Source organism: Myotis nattereri (genome assembly GCF_964212035.1).
Source record: "Myotis nattereri genome assembly, chromosome: 16".
Taxonomy (NCBI): Eukaryota; Metazoa; Chordata; class Mammalia; order Chiroptera; family Vespertilionidae; genus Myotis; species Myotis nattereri.
In genome coordinates, this window is record NC_138091.1 from 22,056,492 (window position 1) to 22,078,353 (window position 21,862).

The 21,862-nt window shown below is 45.5% G+C and overlaps 1 protein-coding gene across 1 annotated transcript in view; it reads left to right on the forward strand.

Annotated features, from left to right (window-relative positions):
• PRPF8 (pre-mRNA processing factor 8) overlaps window positions 1-21,862 on the forward strand; it is a 34,515-nt gene that overhangs the window by 7,364 nt on the left and 5,289 nt on the right. The window contains exons 15-37 of the mRNA XM_081109377.1: window positions 139-335; window positions 452-658; window positions 783-946; window positions 1,081-1,207; window positions 1,331-1,523; window positions 2,009-2,196; window positions 2,370-2,608; window positions 2,825-2,971; window positions 3,160-3,370; window positions 3,563-3,679; window positions 15,412-15,659; window positions 15,760-15,939; window positions 16,122-16,257; window positions 16,364-16,533; window positions 16,700-16,829; window positions 16,956-17,102; window positions 17,536-17,696; window positions 17,979-18,170; window positions 18,431-18,668; window positions 18,803-18,931; window positions 20,490-20,603; window positions 20,685-20,858; window positions 21,140-21,333. Of these exons, the coding sequence (XP_080965503.1) occupies window positions 139-335; window positions 452-658; window positions 783-946; window positions 1,081-1,207; window positions 1,331-1,523; window positions 2,009-2,196; window positions 2,370-2,608; window positions 2,825-2,971; window positions 3,160-3,370; window positions 3,563-3,679; window positions 15,412-15,659; window positions 15,760-15,939; window positions 16,122-16,257; window positions 16,364-16,533; window positions 16,700-16,829; window positions 16,956-17,102; window positions 17,536-17,696; window positions 17,979-18,170; window positions 18,431-18,668; window positions 18,803-18,931; window positions 20,490-20,603; window positions 20,685-20,858; window positions 21,140-21,333 (4,003 nt within the window). The remainder of the gene's footprint in view (window positions 1-138; window positions 336-451; window positions 659-782; window positions 947-1,080; window positions 1,208-1,330; window positions 1,524-2,008; window positions 2,197-2,369; window positions 2,609-2,824; window positions 2,972-3,159; window positions 3,371-3,562; window positions 3,680-15,411; window positions 15,660-15,759; window positions 15,940-16,121; window positions 16,258-16,363; window positions 16,534-16,699; window positions 16,830-16,955; window positions 17,103-17,535; window positions 17,697-17,978; window positions 18,171-18,430; window positions 18,669-18,802; window positions 18,932-20,489; window positions 20,604-20,684; window positions 20,859-21,139; window positions 21,334-21,862) is intronic.

Sequence of the window (21,862 nt, forward strand, 5' to 3'; positions counted from 1 at the left end):
CCTGCATTGCCTCTAAGTCCCACTCTCTAATGAGTCTGACCTGGCATTCTGTTTATTTTGTTGTAACCATGGTTAGTGAGGGGGGCATGAAGGTAAAGACTCATTAAAAGCAATGACTCTTAATCACTTCATTTCTAGGCCGACACTCGAAGGGGGTGGCGAAGACTGTAACCAAGCAGCGAGTGGAGTCACATTTTGACCTTGAGCTTCGGGCAGCTGTGATGCATGACATTCTAGACATGATGCCTGAGGGGATTAAACAGAACAAGGCCCGGACAATTCTGCAGCACCTCAGTGAGGCCTGGCGCTGCTGGAAGGCCAACATTCCCTGGAAGGTGGGTACCTCCACACCTCTGAGCAGACAAGGACATCTTTCCTGGGGTTGGGAGTACCGCTCTCAGGGGGCTGTGTGGCTCCCATCACTTTCTCATTGTGCCTTTTGCGCTTTCAGGTCCCTGGACTGCCAACGCCCATAGAGAATATGATCCTTCGATACGTGAAGGCCAAGGCTGACTGGTGGACCAACACTGCCCACTACAACCGAGAACGGATCCGTCGTGGGGCCACTGTGGACAAGACTGTTTGCAAAAAGAACCTGGGCCGTCTCACCCGGCTCTACTTGAAGGCAGAACAGGAGCGGCAGCACAACTACCTGAAGGTTGGGCAGAGTAGGCTGGGCTGGATGTGGGGGTGGCCAGGGAGTGGGCTGCAGAGTTGGGCCCGTGCCTTGTGCGGGAGGGATTGGCTACAGTGGGAGGCTAATCGTTATGTGTACCTTGCAGGATGGGCCTTACATCACAGCAGAGGAGGCGGTGGCAGTGTATACCACCACTGTGCACTGGTTGGAAAGCCGTAGGTTCTCACCCATCCCGTTCCCTCCACTCTCCTATAAACATGACACCAAATTGCTCATCTTGGCCTTAGAGCGGCTCAAGGAAGCTTACAGGTGAGGAGTGGAGTAGACAGGCTCCCACCAGAATGTCATTATCATAGTCCAAAGGAAGGTTTAGCCTCAGTCTTTTCTGGGTTTGGTTTCCTCTTGGTTTTCTCATTCACTTTCCTGTTGCCTTGCCTTGTCAGTGTGAAGTCTCGGTTAAACCAGTCTCAGAGGGAGGAGCTGGGGCTGATCGAGCAAGCCTACGACAACCCCCATGAAGCATTGTCCCGCATCAAGCGTCACCTCCTCACACAGAGAGCCTTTAAAGAAGTGAGTGAAGATCCCCCCGCCCCCCATTTTATTTTGGCTCTGCTATTCATTCATGGCACTCAGGGTGGCAGAACGCCTCAGGTGATTGGTGGATTGGTGTGAGCCAGCTTCCCTGTCCCACAGGTGGGCATTGAGTTCATGGATCTCTATAGCCACCTGGTGCCAGTGTATGATGTGGAACCACTGGAGAAGATAACTGATGCCTACCTGGACCAGTACCTGTGGTATGAAGCTGACAAGCGCCGCCTCTTCCCACCCTGGATCAAGCCTGCTGACACAGAACCGCCTCCTCTGCTTGTGTATAAGTGGTGCCAAGGTAAACTTTCCTGGGATCACCCCTGAGGAAGGGAGGTGAATTGAGTTTTACATCAGAATTCATATTCAGGCCCTGGCCAGTGTGGCTCAGTTGGTTGAGTGTAGTCCCATGCACTGCAAGGTCACCTGTTTGACTCCTGGTCAGGGCACATTACCCAGGTTGCAGGTTCAGTCCCTGGTACGGAGGCAACTGATTGATGTTTCTCTCTCACAATGTTTCTCTCCCTCTTCCTCTCCTCTTTTCTCTCCCTAAAAATCAATAAAAACATTTTTGAAAAAAAAGAAAAAGGTTCTCATTCGGGCAGCATAATTCATTTACCCTCTCGCTGCATGGTACCAAGGAAATACGTGCTGATGTTAAACTGAACAGAGCAGTCCTAGCAGTCTGGATGAATGGGCAGTGTTAGTGCGAATATGATAGCTACTGGAGGCACTAGTCCTGACAGGGAATTTCTAACCTGGAGACCTGTCTTGCTTACTCCTCAGGCATCAATAACCTGCAGGATGTGTGGGAGACAAGTGAGGGTGAGTGCAATGTCATGCTGGAGTCCCGCTTTGAGAAGATGTATGAGAAGATCGACTTGACCCTACTCAATAGGCTGCTGCGACTCATTGTAGACCACAACATAGCTGACTACATGACAGCCAAGAACAACGTTGTCATCAACTATAAGGTGTGTCTTAGGGGCAGGGTAACAAGGAATTTTGTTGTGGGGTGAGGGTCTGGCCCACTGAGTTAGGTTCTGTTAAGGATTAAGGGGAGGGCAAAAGAGGATGGGCCCTAGAGCAGCCTGGGACATGGCCATGGGTTGAGAGTTGTTAAAGAGTTGTAAGTTTTTCTTTCTAGGACATGAACCACACGAATTCATATGGGATCATCCGAGGCCTGCAGTTCGCTTCATTCATTGTGCAGTACTATGGCCTGGTGATGGATTTGCTTGTGTTGGGATTACACCGGGCCAGTGAGATGGCTGGGCCCCCTCAGATGCCAAATGACTTTCTCAGTTTCCAGGACATAGCCACGGAGGCTGCCCACCCAATCCGTCTCTTCTGCAGATACATTGATCGCATCCATATTTTCTTCAGGTGAGCACTTGCCTGGATTCTTATCCTTGCAGGCATTGAGGCATATACCTAGCCTCTGGAAGTGGCTCTTGTACTTTAGTTGACTTTCTGCTGAGTTGGGACTTCAAAATGGAATGAAGTACTGTGGGTAGGGTAGGGATTTGGGGTTTATCCAGCTGTAGGTCTCCTGAGGTCCTAGTGTATTGGGGCCTCAGCAATGCACTCTGCCTGGTGTAGGTTTACAGCAGATGAGGCTCGAGACCTGATCCAGCGTTACCTGACAGAGCACCCCGACCCCAACAATGAAAACATCGTTGGCTATAATAATAAGAAGTGCTGGCCCCGAGATGCCCGCATGCGCCTCATGAAACATGATGTCAACTTGTGAGTCTGAGTGGGGCTGTGGGAGCTGGGAGAACATCAGCCTGAGGGATTCAGAGACAATCAGATGGGGTTCATGAGGTTGTGTCCTGGGTGGGAGGAGTGTATTCTGTTGGGTTATCGTCAGTCTGACCTTTGAAGGGAAGTTTCTTCCCAGGAGACTGATGTCACCATATGTTTTCTGTGGGCAGGGGTCGGGCAGTGTTCTGGGACATCAAGAACCGTCTGCCACGGTCAGTGACTACAGTTCAGTGGGAGAACAGCTTCGTGTCCGTGTACAGTAAGGACAACCCCAACCTGCTGTTCAACATGTGTGGCTTTGAGTGCCGCATTCTGCCAAAGTGCCGCACCAGCTATGAGGAGTTCACCCACAAGGATGGGGTCTGGAACCTACAGAATGAGGTACAACCTGGGAAGGGGGCTAGACAGAGCATTGCCACCCCTGTACCTTCGGGGGGCATGGGGGTGAGGAATACCAACACAACGCCATCCGTCAGCTGAGCCTCGCTGGGTGGCAGGGCACTGTGGGGGTCAGAGTTGGTCCTTGCTCCTGTGGCAGTACCAGAGACAGTTAACCTTGACCTTGTGGTTTAGGTTACTAAGGAGCGGACAGCCCAGTGTTTCCTGCGTGTGGATGATGAGTCAATGCAGCGCTTCCACAATCGTGTGCGTCAAATTCTGATGGCTTCCGGCTCCACCACTTTCACCAAGGTATCGCAGACAGCCCCACTCGGTTGTGTCCTCTGTCCATCTCACTTCCCTTTCACCTCTTCCCCTGGTTTGCTCTCCTTTCTTCCCAGTATCGCCCACTGTACCGTCTCTGTGCTTTAGGTATAGATAGCAGATTAGAGTGTCAAATCAAGTTAGTCTCTGAGAATTCCCTGCAGGACTTCTGCAGTCTACTTCTCTGTAGTTGTGATGGCTCTAAATTAAGGCAAGAGTTGAAGTTGGATTTTTAAATTTGAAAAAAATCACTGTTTTTGCATTTTTCCAAGGGCTAGTGATCCAACTCATATAACTCATCTTTTAAACAGTAACATAGTGTGCATATTGAAAAGCAAGCATAATTAGCTATCTCAGTGTCTGTTTTTCCCTTCAGTTGCTTCTAAAGGCAGCTGGACTTGTAGACTGTATACAAGTTTTTGCATGGTTTAACAGGTCATCTTGCCCTTTCCACTGTCTTTCCTCGCCTTGTCATGGTGTACATGAATGTCCTGACTGATGCTCGCAAGAGCATCAATAATGCCAAAAAGAGGGAAACACCAAGTTCTTAATTAGGCTGTGCTCCAAAGTCGTTGTCCAGTTTCTAACTGTGTTGATGAGGCAAGGTTACACTGGTGGATTTGAGAGCCCTGATGATCACAGTTGGGAAAATTATGAACTGCACAGGCAGATGAAACAGGTGTAGTGTGGTCAGCCCCAGATTTGATATGCAACTCAGAGATCTAAAAATGCCAAAATAAGCTGAGTCCACCCTGTCAGTTTGGTTTCATTGTACTGACAACTTCAGCTGGTATCATGATCCACAAAGAAGCAAAACAAAGGATGCCCTGGCAGGTATGGCATAGTTGATTGGGCGTTGTCCCATGCACTGAAAGGTTGCCGGTTCGACTCCCTGTCAGGGCAATGTGTCCCGGTTTTAGGCTTGATCCTTCAGTAGGAGGTGTGCAACAGGCAGCCAATCTATGTTTCGCTCCCACAACGATGTTTTTCTCTTTCTTTCTCTCCCTCTCTCAAAATCAGAAATCTTAAAAAAAAACCAAAAGATAGAAAATCCTGGGATTCCTTTTTTAGGAATATAATACATACATAGAAATAAAGTATCTCAGTGGATTTTTAAAAAATATATATTTTACTGATTTTTTACAGAGAGGAAGGGAGAGGGATAGAGAGTTAGAAACATTGATGAGAGAGAAACATCGATCAGCTGCCTCCTGCACACCTCCTACTGGGTATGTGCCCCACAACCAAGGTACATGCCCTTGGCCGGAATCGAACCTGAGACCCTTGAGTCCGCAGGCCGATGCTCTGTCCACTGAGCCAAACGGGTTAGGGCTCTCAATGGATTTTTAAAAAGGCACTTCATCCTGATTTCCCTTAGAATAATAACTGTTAGCTGTAGCAATTTTCTTTTATTCTGACCTTCATATCCCTTTAAATATGCAGCACACATAAGGAATGCCTTAAATTTTTTAGTGATGCTTCTCTTGAGGATACATTTTATCTTATTCCTTACCTAAAGTTCCTCATGATAGATTTTTTTGGAGACTGGTGCTAGGAAAAAGTTTGTCCTTTAGGTTGGTTATTCCCTCTAAGGGTCAGATAACTGGAATTATGTAGCTCATTCATTCATTGGTGCTTGTTGATAACTACTGCACTCAAGGTATTATGTGCGTACTATATGTAAGATAGCATCTGTGCCTTAATTGAGCTCACTTACCTAGTTGGAGAGACAACACAGATGCATAGTCAGGAAAAGAGCTATTGTATTGGAATCTGTGAGAACACTCAGTTAAGGACTCGCCTTCTCTGGGAGAAGGAGAGGAAAGGCTTCCTGGAAAAAAATAATGTGATGAAGTGGTGAGAGAGGGCATTCCTTCAGCCAGAAGTATGGAGAGGTAACTAGCAGGTATATGTGGGACTGTAAAAAGTTGAGAATTTACTGGAATAAAATCGTGGAGTTGGGACTGTTAGCAGATGGAGGCTGGGTAGATAAGCAAGAGCCAGATCATGGAGAGGATTACGCCTCATTAAGAGTTCTGTAAGGGTCTTACCCATGGGCGTGACTGTCTCAGATTTCTGTGTTAGGTGGTTCACTCTTGCAGCTGTGGGAAGATGGGTTTAGACTAGAAGAACAGGATGTGATCAGTTTGGGGACTACTGCCAGAGTCCAGATAAAAATGATGAAAGTAGTGAAAGTAGAAGTGAGGATAGGGGAACAGATTTGATAAGTAGTTAGCAGGTATGATCAGGTGAGTTTCATTTTGATGGGATGCCAGAGGGAAAGAAAGAAGTCAAAATAATAGTCAGTTTTTGGCATGGGTGACTAGGTGGATATTGATGTCACTAATTGGAAGTCTACAGGAAGAAGAACAGGTTTAGGGGGGGAACAAGTGAATATAGTTTAGGATGTAAAAAGTTTGGAGTTCTTGAGAATATCTAGGTGGAGATATTTATATATTTCTTTAATAGATATCAAAGAATATTTATATATTTATATATTTCTTTAATTCCATGATAAATATACACACGTGTGTATTTCCCCCCCTCACTGGTGCCTCTTAAATTGATGGTCTCTTAGATTTGATGAAAAATACTGTGAGTTTGAAGCTCCAGGGAGAGAAATGAGGTGAGAAAGTAAGAGCAGTCAGGGGTAACTTACAAGTTTCTATAGAATGTCCAAGAGGAGGCATTTTACAATCTGAAGCCTGAAGATGTCTGGGTTGAAGATGTAGATTTAGGAATCTGTCAGCATAAAAAAGATGGTTTAAAGCTCAAGAGTGAGCAAGATTATCCAGGGAAAATATAAGGAGTGAGGAGAGCGAGGGACGAGTTGGGAACGCTTGGGAACACGGAGCAGCAGTGTGGCCAGACGGAGAGAGTGCTGGGTCACGGGAGCCAAGGCTGTGGGGAGTGGGTGGCCAGTTAACACTGGCAGTTGCTTAAGAGTCTTTCACTTAGATAAGGTCTGAGATGTATCCATTGGATTTGGCGGTCTGGACGTCATTGGTGACCTTAGCAAGAGCTGTTTCAGAAATAAGTAGGGATAGAAGCCAGATTGCAGTGGGTGAGGCTTTATGGGAAGTGAGGGGTGGAGACAGCAAGGACTGTCGATTCGCCAGAGCTGGAGGAACGACATTAGATGCCACCTAGAGGAAGATGTAGGTCAAGGCAGGTATTTTTAAATGGGAGTGACTTGGGTATGTTTTCATTGAGCCAATAGAGGTTCAGAGTGCAGTAGAAGTGTGATAAGTGATGGAGCAGTGTTCTAGAGAAATTGTATAGGGATGGTGGAAAAGGCAGGCAGAGGGAAAGGATCCTCTGAACCTACTAGGAACGAGGTCTGGATAGATGTGAATGTAGATAAGTTAAGTGGGTAGTTACTACAGTCTTGAATTTTTCAGCTTTGCCTGGGCTGGAGTAAGGGACACAGGGTTTCAGACTTTAAAGCACAGTGGTGGGGGTATGATGGGATGTTGAAGAAACTACTCTGTACGTCGGTTTCAAGAAAACGAAGGAAACTGACTTCTTCCCAGGAGCACTCAGCTACTCAGTGATGGAATGGAGAATGTGGACAGATTTTGGTGATTTAGGATTGGGTTTTGCTGGAGGACTGTGGTGGAGTGGTAAGGGACTGGCTACAGGGGAATTAAGGGTGCTGACCCCTTTTAGCCTCCTGGATTATGGGAGGGGAGAAAAGAAAGAGACCAGAAGAGGCCAGTGGCCTTAGGGGGAAAAATACAGGGACCAGGGGAATAGATGGGTGAGAGGTAAGAGCCTGAGTAATGGAGGGTGTCAGCGGTTAGAGAGGAGTGTACTATAGTGGTTGGAAGTGGAACAATTTGTTGTTACACTTATTTATGATTCTTGTTAGTATGTGCCTTGACCAGGGAAGGAACCCACAATCTTGGCATGTCGGGACAATGCTTTAATCAGTTGAGCTACCCGGCCAGGGCTCTGATATGTTAAGGTAAAATGTTAGATGATCAATTTTAGACCTTTTTTAAAAAAATATTTTTATTGATTACAGAGAGGAAGGGAGAGGGAGAAAGAGATATAAACATCAATGATGAGAGAGAATCATTGATCGGCTGCCTCCTGCACTCCTCCTAGAGGGGATCAAGCCCACAACCCAGACATGTGCCCCTGACTAGAATCGAACCTGGGACCCTTCAGTCCACAGGCCAATGCTCTATCCACTGAGCCAAACTGGCTAAGGCAGATAGTGTACTTTTTATCTCTAAAAGTTCCATTTGAGCATCTTCTGTTTCTCTCATTATGTTCATGTTTTTCTTAATATACTAAAGCATAATTACAAGATTTTTGTTTCATTTTGTTAATCCTCACCCAAGGATATTTTTCTATTGATTTTTTAGAGAAAGTGGGAGGGAGGGAGAGAGAGAAAAGCAAACATTGATGTGAGAGAGATACGCATCTATTGGCTGCCTCCTGAACACTCCGCGACCAGGGCTGGGGATTGAGCCTGCAACCAGGGTACATGCCCTTGACCTGGAATCAAACCTCAATCATTTAGTCCATGGGCCGATGCTCTATCCACTGAACCAAACCAGCTAGGACACAAGTTTTTATGATAGCTGTTTTAAAGGTCCTTGTCTGTTAATTCCATCATCTGTTGTTTCTAAGTCTGTTTCTGTTTGATTTTTCTTCTGGTTATGGGTAATTTATTTCTACTTTGTATGCATGGTAAATTTTTTAAAATATTTTTTTTATTGATTTCAGAGAGGAAGGGAGAGGGAGAGAGGTAGAAACATCAATGATGAGAGAGAATTATTATTATTTTTTTTCATGGCCTATTTATTTTTATTTTTTTTTCTTTTAATTAAATCTTTATTGTTCAGACTATTACATTTGTTCCTCTTCCCCCCCCCCCCCCATAACTCCCCTCCTCCCAGTTCCCGCCCCACCCTCCGCCCTCACTCCCCATCCACTGTCCTCATCCATAGGTGCACGATTTTTGTTCAGTCTCTTCCCACATCTCCCCCATCCCTTTCCCCCCCCAAGAATAGTCAGTCTATTCCCTTTCTATGTCCCTGATTCTATTATAATCACCAGTTCATTCTGTTCATCAGATTATTTATTCACTTGATTCTTAGATTCACTTGTTGATAGGTGCATATTTGTTGTTCATAATTTGTATTTTACCTTTTTCTTCCTCTTCCTCTTCTTAAAGGATACCTTTCAGCATTTCATATAATCCTGGTTTGGTGGTGATGAACTCCTTTAGCTTTTCCTTATCTGTGAAGCACTTTATCTGACCTTCAATTCTGAATGATAGCTTTGCTGGATAAAGTAATCTTGGTTGTAGGTTCTTGGTATTCATCACTTTGAATATTTCTTGCCACTCCCTTCTGGCCTGCAAAGTTTCTGTTGAGAAATCAGCTGACAGTCGTATGGGTATTCCCTTGTAGGTAACTGAGTTTCTTTCTCTTGCTGTTTTTAAGATTCTCTCTTTATCTTTTGCTCTTGGCATTTTAATTATGATGTGTCTTGGTGTGGTCCTCTTTGGATTCCTTTTGTTTGGGGTTCTCTGTGCTTCTTGGACCTGTAAGTCCATTTCTTTCACCAGGTGGGGGAAGTTTTCTGTCATTATTTCTTCAAATAGGTTTTCAATATCTTGCTCTTTCTCGATGAGAGAGAATTATTGATCGGCTGCCTGCTGCATGCCCCACACTGGGGATTGAGCCTGCAACCCGGGCATGTGCTCTCACTAGGAATCAAACTATGGCCTCCTGGTTCATAGGTTGACCCTCAACCACTGAGCCATTCTGGCTGGGCTGCATGGTAATTTTTTAATGCATGCCAGAAATTGTGAATTTTATTTAGTTATTTATGGATTTTGTTGTATACCTTTAACCCTTTGAGGTCGTATTAAATTTGGACATGGGTGTCGTACTGGTCAGAATTAATTTCCATTGAAAGAGCAGTGATACATAACATGCAAGTTTATGAAGGATAAACAGGATTTGTTAATTCTTTTTTGGAACTATGTCACTACTAGTAGAATCACTACAAACGTTATCACTTTCTACGTCAGTCAGTATTCAAGATGCCAAAATAAAACTCTTCATCGTGACTTTCAGATTCACAGTACACTTCTTTCGGTAACTTTCTTTTTGCCATTTTGGAGTATTATTTTGAAATATCTTAACAAGCGAGAATGCCTAATTACAGTTAAACGTAATCTGTAAAGCTTTATTTGAAATTCTTCAAAGTATCTCCAAAGCTTGTTGATTTCTTCACTCTCAAAAGGCGACTGACTCGCCACGGTGTTTTGCATGGCGAGTGTGGAACGACCGCGTTTGTTTATATTGAGTTTCTGTATCCGATTTGTCGGGGCAATGTTTTGGTTCGTGACAAGGTCGCTTAGACACTTAAGAGCTTTCAGAGAAATTATGAACTGATACATGAATGAATAGAGTTAAGATTCGTATGGTTCCTTGCTGTGGTGGCTGAGAGCAGACATACGACCGGAACGGTAAAAAAGCTTTGGTGGCTGAGAGTAGACAAACGACCGCAAAGGGTTAATAGGGTATTGGGTTGTGTTCTGGTGTGCAGTTCAGTAATTTGTGGATTTGTTTGATCCTTTGGAAGCTTGTTTTTAAGTTTGGTTATGGCAAATTCAGAGCACCTGTTGTCTGGATTTTTTTTTTTTAATCCTCTCCTGAGGATATTTTTTTATTGATTTTTTTTAATCCTCTCCTGAGGATATTTTTTAATTGATTTTTAGGGAGAGTGGAAGAGAGGGAAATATAGAGAGAAACATCAATGTGAGAGATGGGTTGCCTCCTGCATGAGCCCCTACCAGGGTCTGGGCTGAGAAGCCTACAACCAAGGTATGTGCCCTTGACCAGAATCAAACCCGGGACCCTTTGGTCTGCAGGCCAGTGCTCTATCCACTGAGCCAAACCAGCTAGGGCCATGTATGTGTGTGTGTGTGTGTGTGTGTGTGTGTGTGTGTGTATATATATATATATATATATTTTTTTTTTTTACCTCCACTGTTAAGTAGGTAACTTTCTGGGGACTCTACCCAGTTTCCATGTAGAATAAGGTCTCTCTACTCTGGCTGGTGGGAACACAAACTGTTTTCAGCCTATGTAAGCTGTGGGCCTTGTTCAGCTTACTGATCTTTGGTGGTTCTTTCACTGACCTCGGAGTTTTACTGCATACAGATTGGGACTCAGTCAGAAACTTGGGGCAGTCCCTTCATGGATCTCCAGAGATCTCTTTCTGTGTATCTTCCTTTTCTTCACAGTTTCTAGCTGCTTTGGCCTCTTGAACTCTAATCTTTGTCTCTTCGATTCAGTGAGCCTATTGGGCTGTTTTCCTTAACCCTCCATGTTTGTGCTGCAGATTGGAAACTTCCACTAGGCAGTAAACTGGGGCGGTTGTGGGGCTCACTCTATGTTTCCCTTTTCTCAAGGTCATAGTCTGTGCTGCCTGTTTGCCAGTTTCCCAGAAATGTTGTTTTATATATCTCGTTTACTTTTCTAGTTGCTTATAGTAGGAAGGCAATTTCTGTGATCCCACTCGTTTCTATTCCCTCCATTTAAAAACATGTTTGAAAAATTTTTTTGATTTGAGAGAGAGAGGGAAACAGCCATCTGTTGTTCCACTTATTTAGGCATTCATTGGTTGCTTCTTGTATGTGCCCACAACCTTGTCGTATCTAGATGACACTAACCAATTGAGTTATCTGGCCAGGGCCTCTCCATTAATTTTTGATACTTTTTTCTCATCCCTTCTTTTCCCACTGCCTACTCTGGGATTACGACTCTATTTGGTCTCATTTTTATTAGGTGTTTTTATTTTTTATTTTTGTTTGTTTGTTAAATCTTATGAGCATTTATTCCAATACTGCCAGTAGTATGAGAGAGCAGCTGGTCATCCACAAAAATCTGCTCTGCAGCCGCCCCCCTCCATAAACCAGCTGCTTATATAGGGTAGGACAAAGATTACATGGGGAAGCAGGAATCACAGGCATGGAGAAGTAGGCAAGGTGGGCTCAGGAGGAGCTGGGGCAGAACTCCATTGTTTGGGCAACAAGGTTGCTAATCTTTCCATGATAGTTGGTAGTTCTTGAATGAGAATGGACCGCATTCCAAGGTTGACTCCCAGGTCCAAGGTTGACTCCCAGGTTCCAGGGGCACACAACACTCAGCCAGGTTAGAATGTCCCAGGGGGTCCAGGGGTCCCCAAAGGTGTGGGCGGAGTTGGCGAAGAAGGAATGACACGGAGACAGCGTTCAGTTGATCATCATAGCCGGGTTCTCTTGTCAGGGTCTCCAGCCAGGTTCTGTAGCCAGGTTCTGTAGCTGGGTTCTGTCCAGGTTCTCCAGCCAGGTTCAGTCACCAGGTTCTAGTCAGGTTCTCTTGCCAATTTCTGTAGTCAGGTTCAGTCCAGGATCTTTTGCCATGTTCTCTCGCTAGGTTCTGTCTCTAGGTTCTGAGGCCAGTTTCTGTCCAGGATCTTTTGCCATGTTCTCTCGCTAGGTTCTGTCTCTAGGTTCTGAGGCCAGTTTCTGTCCAGGATCTTTTGCCATGTTCTCTCCAGCGAAGTTCTTCTGTCCCTAGAGAATGTTCTGTGTAGGTTCTGTGCCTAGGTTCTATCTCTCTCTCTGTCTCTTGCTGTCTTGTTACATCTGTATTTATACCAGTTGCTTCAATCCTATCAATCTCTATTACAAAGGTTAGGGCGTTTCTTATCTCCATTCCAGGGAGTAAAGATTATGTAGCTTAAGCATGATTGTTCGTAGTTAAAGTGATTAATTACCCGCCTGGCACTTAGTTGAGGGGTTTTATTCCCTCCCTAACTTCAGGGGAAAATCCCTACCTGGGGAAACAAACTTTCTCAGAGAGGAGACCTTGGCTAAAACACACAGTGCCAAGAAGGTGAGCAAACGTATCAAGAACAGTATGCCATATATGCCAGGTCCCTTGAAACAGCAAGGATGGACCGGCTCCCGGCAAATTCCCCCTTTTTATTTTTTAAAAGGAGGCATTAAAAAGAAAAAATAAACCCAAATGCTCTCTTGTATCCATTTTAAGAGTAGGATTGGCACTTTCCGCTATTACCTGAGGCCTGATCTATCCTAACCCCAGGGAGAGCTTGCCAATCCTGCACTTTCCCGGGGTGGAAAGGCTGCAGTGGGGTTAAGGATAAGGCTCCTTGGGCCTACCTCCTCCCATGCCTTTACATTTACCTTTCCTTCCTCAGAAAAGCATGGACATACTTCTTGTATAAAACGTTCTGTCTGACTAGGAGTAACCTTAATTCCTCTGCTAGCAAGCATATGTGTTAAAAGATCAATACAGAGTCTTATTTCTTTAGACTCAGTATGGCACATCTTCTTAATGTAAAGATCAATACAGAGTCTTCTTTGGACTCAGTATGGCACATCTTCTCAATCTAAGTTCTGTACTATCCACCTTCTTACCCTACTTATCCTCTATAGGGGGGTCTGAAGTACCCTGGTGGAGTCCTATCCGTCCTGAATGTGGGGGTTCTCAATGGGGGGGGGGGGCTTACCTAGGGGAATCCTGTTCCAGGGGTTCCCAAAGGTGTGGACGGAGTCTGCGAAGACTATCCACCCTCTTCCTACAGTGGAGTCCTATCCATCCTGAGAGTGGGGCTTACCTAGGGGTCCCTGTTCGGGCGCCAGATGCTGGGGTCCAACCCCAGCGGGTCCAGGGGTCCCCAAAGGTGTGGGCGGAGTTGGCGAAGAAAGAATGACACGGAGACAGTGTTCAGTTGATCATCATAGCCGGGTTCTCTTGTCAGGGTCTCCAGCCAGGTTCTGTAGCCGGGTTCTGTCCAGGTTCTCCAGCCAGGTTCAGTCACCAGGTTCTAGTCAGGTTCTCTTGCCAATTTCTGTAGTCAGGTTCAGTCCAGGATCTTTTGCCATGTTCTCTCGCTAGGTTCTGTCTCTAGGTTCTGAGGCCAGTTTCTGTCCAGGATCTTTTGCCATGTTCTCTCCAGCGAAGTTCTTCTGTCCCTAGAGAATGTTCTGTGTAGGTTCTGTGCCTAGGTTCTATCTCTCTCTCTCTAGGTGTTTTTATTGATTTTATTATTTTAAAGATATTTTTATTGATTTTCAGGGAGGATGGGAGAGAAAGAGAGAGATGGAAACATCAATGATGAGAGAGAATCATTGATCAGCTGCCTACTGCACACCCCATACTTGGGATCGAGCCTGCAACCCAGGCATATACCCCAACTGGGAATCAAACCATGACCTCCTGTTTCATAGGTTGATGCTCAACCACAGAGCCATGCCAGCTGGGCTGTTTTTATTGGTTTTAGAGAGAGAGAGGAAGAAAGAGGGAGAGAGAAAAAGAGAAACATTGATGTGAGAGCAGAACATCAATCAGCTGCCTCCTGCAGCTCCTGCACTGGGGATCGAGCCTGCAACCCAGCATGTGCCCTAACAGGGAATCGAACCAACAGCCCTTTGGTGCATGGGACAACACTCAATGAACTGAGCCACACCGGCCAGGGCTCTGGTCTTATTTTATTTTATTTTATTTTATTTGTATTGCTTAAAGTATTACAAAGGGTATTACATATGTGTCCTTTTTTTTTTTTTTTTTTTTCCACCCTTGACAATCCCCTGGCTCTGGTCTTATTTTAACATTGTTTATATTGCCTCAATTTTTTTTATTGAGATAAAATTCACATTTTAAAAAAAGATATATTTGTATTGATTTCAGAAAGGGAGAGGGAGATAGAGATAGAAACATCAATGATGAGAGAGAATCATTAATTGGCTGCCTCCTGCACGTTCCACATTGGGGATCGAGCCCACAACCCAAGCATGTGCCCTGACCAAAATTGAACTGTGACCTCTTGGTTCATAGTTCGATGCTCAACCACATAGCCACGCTGGCTGGGCTGAAATTCACACTTTTAAAGTCTACAATTGAGTGGGTTTTTCAGTATATTCATAATATTGTGCAGGTATTACCACTGTCTAATTCCAGAACATTTTTATCACTCCCAAGAGGAATTATCACTCACTCCCTATTGTTCCTACTCCCAGCCCCTGGCAACCACTAATCTACTTTCTGTCTATGTGGATTGGTCTGTTCTGGATTTTTCCTATAAATGGAATCCTACAATGTATGTGACCTTTTTTGTCTGGTCTCTTTCACATAAGGTTCATATTTTAGCGTGTATTAGTACTTCAGTCCTTTTCATAGCTGAATATTCTGTCATTTGGATATACCATATTTTGTATATCCATTTGTCAATTGATGGGCATTTGGGTTTTCCCCCTACTTTTTGAGTATTAGGAAGAATGCTACTATGAAATTTGTGCACACATTTTTGTGTGGGCATATGTTTTCATTTCTCTTGGGCATATACCTGAGTAGGATTGCTGGGTTATAAGGTAACTCTGTTTTAACCTTTTGAGGAATGGCCAGACTGTTTTTCAAAGTGGCTTTATAATTTCATGTTCCTACCAGCAGTATATGAGAGTTCCATTTTCCCCACATTCTTACTGACACTTGTCCCTATCTTGTAGCTACTCTGATGGGTGCTAAGTTGTATCTCCCAGTGATTTTGTTTTATATATATTTCCCTGATGACCTTAACTTGTAATCTTTCTTGAGAACTATGGACAATATAACTAACTGAATTAGTCTGCTGTGTCTTCCCCCACACCAATGGCTCATCTATAATTTCTTTCCCACTATCTTCAGATTGTGAATAAGTGGAACACAGCTCTTATTGGCCTGATGACATACTTTCGGGAGGCTGTGGTGAACACACAGGAGCTCCTGGACTTGCTGGTGAAGTGTGAGAACAAGATCCAGACACGTATCAAGATTGGCCTCAACTCCAAGATGCCAAGTCGGTTCCCTCCTGTTGTGTTCTACACCCCGAAGGAGCTGGGTGGACTCGGCATGCTCTCAATGGGCCACGTGCTCATCCCCCAGTCTGACCTCAGGTAGGACTTGGCTAAAAATCTTGCTAGACCTTAAGGGAAGGGGTGTTTCTTTATCTTTTAGGCTTTATTTTTTCTCTAATCTTGGTTGTCCCTCAAACAGGTGGTCCAAGCAGACAGATGTAGGTATCACACACTTCCGTTCAGGAATGAGCCATGAAGAAGACCAGCTGATTCCCAACTTGTACCGCTATATACAGCCATGGGAGAGTGAGTTTATTGATTCTCAGCGTGTCTGGGCTGAATATGCACTCAAGAGACAAGAGGCCATTGCTCAGAACAGGTAGGCATCCAGGAGGACATAGCAGTCCTGTGGGGTGTGGAGGCATGACCTTTGAACTCTGCATGACATATTTTTATGGAGACAAGGAAGTAGGTTCTAAATCTGCCCTTTTATTCTTGGTCAGTAGGTATGCTTAACGGTTCATATGAGCACGTTTCACTTTGATCTTTTTTCTTTGGCAGACGACTGACCTTAGAAGATCTAGAAGATTCATGGGATCGTGGCATTCCTCGAATCAACACCCTCTTCCAGAAGGACCGGCACACATTGGCTTATGATAAGGGCTGGCGTGTTCGAACTGACTTCAAGCAGTACCAGGTACGTGGAGGGGATAATGGAACAGTTTCCCTGAATTAGGAGACTCCGTGGCCATCCTGGGACAGTAGGCACTTAGAATTGTGACCCTACTTTTCTTGCCATCTAGGTTTTGAAGCAGAACCCTTTCTGGTGGACACACCAGCGGCATGATGGGAAGCTCTGGAACCTGAACAACTACCGTACAGATATGATCCAGGCCCTGGGCGGTGTGGAAGGCATTCTGGAACACACACTCTTCAAGGGCACTTACTTTCCAACCTGGGAGGGGCTTTTCTGGTGAGGATTCTCTTCTCCCCTTACAGTGACCTGTTACACCTCTTTGAGCTCATCCCTTGTGTGCCTGTGATCTGCTATGATGTGTTCCAACAGCCATCCCCAGGAGGTCAGCAGCACTCTGGGAGATGGCACAGCATCACTTTGCCTGGTCTCTTCTGCTTCCCAGGGAGAAGGCCAGTGGTTTTGAGGAGTCTATGAAGTGGAAGAAGCTAACTAATGCTCAGCGATCAGGATTGAACCAGATTCCCAATCGTAGATTCACCCTCTGGTGGTCTCCAACCATCAACCGAGCCAATGTGAGTGTGATTGGTAGACATGGGAGATCAGAAGATAAAAACAAGTGTTTGTACTTTCTTAATTATGTCTTGAGAACCAAAGTCTCTTGATCTTGATCTCTAGTGTAACTTTCTTTTTCCTGTCAGGTATACGTCGGCTTTCAGGTGCAGCTGGATCTGACAGGTATCTTCATGCACGGCAAGATCCCCACACTGAAGATCTCTCTCATCCAGATCTTCCGAGCTCACTTGTGGCAGAAGATCCATGAGAGCATCGTTATGGATTTGTGTCAGGTGGGCTAGAATTGAGGGGAGAGGATGCCATCAAAAGTCAGGTCACCTCTTTGGGTATAGGAAATCTACCCTGGAAACTCGGAGGATGAGACTCTATTGTGGTACCAGTTGCCACATTATCTTAAGTTCTACAAGCCTTTATTCTTTTTTTTTTTTTTTAAATATATTTGATTGATTTTTTTACAGAGAGGAAGGGAGAGGGATAGAGAGTTAGAAACATCGATGAGAGAGAAACATCGATCAGCTGCCTCCTGCACACTCCCCACTGGGGATGTGCCTGCAACTAAGGTACATGCCCTTGACTGGAATCGAACCCGGGACCCTTGAGTCCATAGGCCGACGCTCTATCCATTGAGCCAAACCGGTCAGGGCAAGCCTTTATTCTTAAGTGGGCTTCCATAGCCACTCATAACCTTTCCACTTTGGCCCCCAGGTGTTTGATCAGGAACTGGATGCACTGGAAATTGAGACAGTACAAAAGGAGACAATCCACCCCCGAAAGTCCTATAAAATGAACTCTTCCTGTGCAGATATCCTGCTCTTTGCCTCCTACAAGTGGAATGTTTCCCGGCCCTCATTGCTGGCAGACTCCAAGTAAGTGCCTTAAGGCCCAGCCCTAGGCATCCGGGAGACTTAGTTTCACTATTCTTCTAGCAGTTCTACTTTAAGAATGATCGCTGCCTGTTCTTTCTAACTGGGAACCAGTGCTCTCCCTGGATCCTATGGACACCCTCAGCCAAGTCTGCTGATTCTCTGGGGAGTCTTGCTGACCTGGAACTGGCAAGAGGGTTGGTTTGAAGACTTAGATATAGTGATTGAGAGTTCTTGTGGTTGTGTCAGTGGCTTCCTGGACTCCTAACCTCTCTCCACCCTCAGGGATGTGATGGACAGCACGACCACTCAGAAGTATTGGATTGACATCCAGTTGCGCTGGGGGGATTACGATTCCCATGACATTGAGCGCTATGCCCGGGCCAAGTTCTTGGACTACACCACAGACAACATGAGTATCTACCCTTCACCTACGGGAGTGCTCATTGCCATTGACCTGGCCTATAACCTGCACAGGTAAGATGGGGCTCAGAAGCATGTGTTTTCCATCAGCCCCACACTTGGACATACAGTGTTTTTTAGTTTGCCCCGCTGTAATGAGGTTTGGCTCTTTCCTCCTCTGGGTCGCTGACTCTTTCTTCCCTGTCTCTGTGGATATGAGCAGACACTTGTCAGCCTGGCCAACAGTCTTTTCCTCCTCTGTAGAGTTGCAGTTTGCCTTATTCCTGACACTACCAGTCTGGTCTAACTTTTTCTTGCCTCTTCCACCTTCATAGTGCCTATGGAAACTGGTTCCCAGGCAGCAAGCCTCTCATACAGCAGGCCATGGCCAAGATCATGAAGGCAAACCCTGCCTTGTATGTGTTACGTGAACGGATTCGCAAGGGGCTGCAGCTCTACTCATCTGAGCCTACTGAGCCCTATCTGTCCTCTCAGAACTATGGTGAACTCTTCTCCAACCAGATTATTTGGTTTGTGGATGACACTAACGTCTACAGAGTGACTATTCACAAGGTGGGAAGGGCTACAAGCAGTGTAGGGGTGTGGGACTCTAGATGCCTGATGGAGGGTGATCGGGCAAGTGTGTGCATATTGGCATGAAGGCAGGATGGTTCTAGGCTGTACTAACTGATGTAATCATTCTTTAGACCTTTGAAGGGAACTTGACAACAAAGCCCATCAATGGGGCCATCTTCATCTTCAACCCACGCACAGGGCAGCTATTTCTCAAGATAATCCACACATCTGTGTGGGCTGGACAGAAGCGTTTGGGTCAGGTGAGTTGGTTAAAGGACAGAGTCTGTAGAAACTTCTCTCTTAATCTTTGGGGTGTGGGTGTGGGTGTGTGGGTGTGAGAGAAAAAATCTTCCTCTCTGAAAGATTGGGGGCATCTCATTTGAACTTGTTCAAATTAAGTAATTTGGGGAGTATTCTCCTGTAGGAGGTCCAAGAGTGTGTGAGGTCCCTCATTGCCTGCCAGCTGGGCTCTGCTTTCTGAATCTCCTACCTCTAATCTTGCTTGAACAGAGCTACCAAAAATTACCTTTCTAAAGGGAACAAGCATTCTTTTCTTTCTTAAAAGCAAGCAATAATTTATTGACCACAGCAAAAACACACTCAGGACAGTGAAGCAAGGATGGGCATAGAAGAGGCAACAGGAGAGCCTGGGCTGGGCTGCTTTGGCTCCTGGAGGAGTCAGAGGAAAGGGGCCTGGAGACAGGTTCAGAGGGTTAGCCTGGGATGAACTGCCGCTGCCCATTGCTCCCCTGGTTGCAAGTCTCATGGGTTCCCTTGGAATTTAGGAAATAAGTTCCTGTAGGGAAAGAAGGGGGGGAAGGGAATGGCGTGGGCATGCTTCCTGGAGGGAAAGCCAGGAACAAGCATTCTTAAAATGTCACTTTCTGCCCGGCTGAAGTGGCTCAGTGGTTGAGCATTGACCTATGACCCAGGAGGTTTGATTCCCAGTCAGGGCACATGCCCAGGTTGCAGGCTCCATCAGCCGATCAATAATTCTCTCTCATCATTGATGTTTCTCTCTATCCCTCTCCCTTCCTCTAAAAAGTAGATTTAAAAAAATAAAATGTCACTTTCACCAAATTTCTTTCTCAAAGCCTTTGCTTGCCCCTCCTTGCTGAATTACCTCCTCTTCGGCTTCCTAGACACTTGATATCTGGCTGAGCTATAACTTGTCCAGCCACAGTTTCTCTTCCTTTATGGTATGTTTCCTCGTGCAGTTAGTCTACAGTCCTAGTATCACAAAACCCTAATGTTCCTCTCACCTTTGTGGCGTTGCTCATATATCTTTCTTTCTAAAATGAACTCTGCTCTTCCTCTGTTTATCAGTCTTACTCATTCCTTAAGACCTCTTTCTGCAGCTCTTTATGACTGTTGGTCTTAATTTCTTTTGTCCCTGACATAGTGTAGTATAATCAAATACCAGCTTGTATGAGTTTTGCATAGCCAGCTAGGTAGAAAAACCCTTTGGGGCAATTCCATTTGACACCTCTTACTTTACTTTCGAAGTACCTAACAGTGCTCAATAGTTTGCCCATATAGTGTGGCTCAGTGGTTGAGCGTCTACCTGTGAACCAAGAGGTCATGGTTCGATTCCCAGCCAGGGCATATGCCTAGGTTGTGGGCCATTCCCCAGTGTGGGGCGTGCAGGAGGCGGTCGATAAACGATTCTCATCATTGATGTTTCTCTTCCTTCCTCCCTGAAATCAATAAAAATATATTTAAAAAAGAAACATAGTTCAATTATTTAAAGACTGAGTCTTCTGATTTACCTGAAAGAGTGGAGACTCAGTTTTTCTTTCTTTCCCCCTTGCTTCTTAGTTGGCTAAGTGGAAGACGGCTGAGGAGGTGGCTGCCCTGATCCGATCTCTCCCTGTGGAGGAGCAGCCTAAGCAGATCATTGTCACCAGAAAGGGCATGCTGGATCCATTGGAGGTGAGAGGTGGATGAGGTTAGAAGAAAGGAAGGCTGAGACCTGCAGCACTGTTTCTAATCTTGGATTTGATCTTGTCTCAGGTGCACTTGCTGGACTTCCCCAATATTGTGATCAAAGGGTCAGAGCTCCAACTGCCCTTCCAGGCTTGTCTTAAGGTGGAAAAGTTTGGGGACCTCATCCTGAAAGCCACTGAGCCCCAGATGGTTCTCTTTAACCTCTATGATGACTGGCTCAAGACGATCTCATCTTACACGGTATGAAGCTACCTCAAGAAGAGGATCACTTTAAGAGGAGTGGGTTTGGGGCCACGAGAAAATCTTGTGCCTTGGTTTTAACCTCAGGCCCCTCATGAGGGCCGTTCTCAACGTGTGGACAGAGACTCTGCTCTGCACATCAAGTTGATTCGTGGTGAGGGGATAGGAGGTAGCACTTTAGAGTTCGAAATCAATTCCTGGTTCCATGACAGAATAGGATCAAGGAAAGGAAAGAACATTAAGTGTCTGGCCTCCCCCGACACTGCCTCATCTCTTTCCAGGCTTTCTCCCGCCTCATCTTGATTCTGCGTGCCCTGCATGTGAACAATGACCGGGCAAAGGTGATCCTGAAGCCAGACAAGACTACTATTACAGAACCACACCACATCTGGCCCACTCTGACTGATGAGGAATGGATTAAGGTGGAGGTGCAGCTCAAGGATCTGATCTTGGCCGACTACGGCAAGAAAAACAAGTGAGCAATTGGGGGTGGGGAGGCAGATGGAAGAGACAAAAAGGGTGAAATAAGTGGTACAGTATATGGTTTCTGTTTTGGGGTTTTTAAAAAATATTTTTATTGATTTCAGAGAGGAAGGGAGAGGGAGAGATAGAAATATCAATGATGAAAGGGAATCACTGATTGGCTGTCCCCTGCACACCCGTCACTGGGGATGGCGTCTGCAACCTGGGCATGTGCCTTTGACTGGAATCCAACCCGGGACCCTTCAGTCTGCAGGCTGATGCTCTATCCACTGAGCCAAACTGGCCAGGGCAGTTTCTGGGTTTTTTGAAACATTTAGCCTCGGGTGTTTCTCAAGAAATTGTCTTGGGAATTGCTTGTAGAAGAAAGGAAGGCAGTGTCTTCAGATAGTGAAGGAAGAGTCTGTGTTTTGGGGCTTCAGTCTGACCCTTGGGCATTGTTTCTCAGTGGAGGCACTATTGCCATTTTGAGCAGGGCATTTCTTTACTGTCCATGCATTACAGGAAGTATTAACATCCCAGGC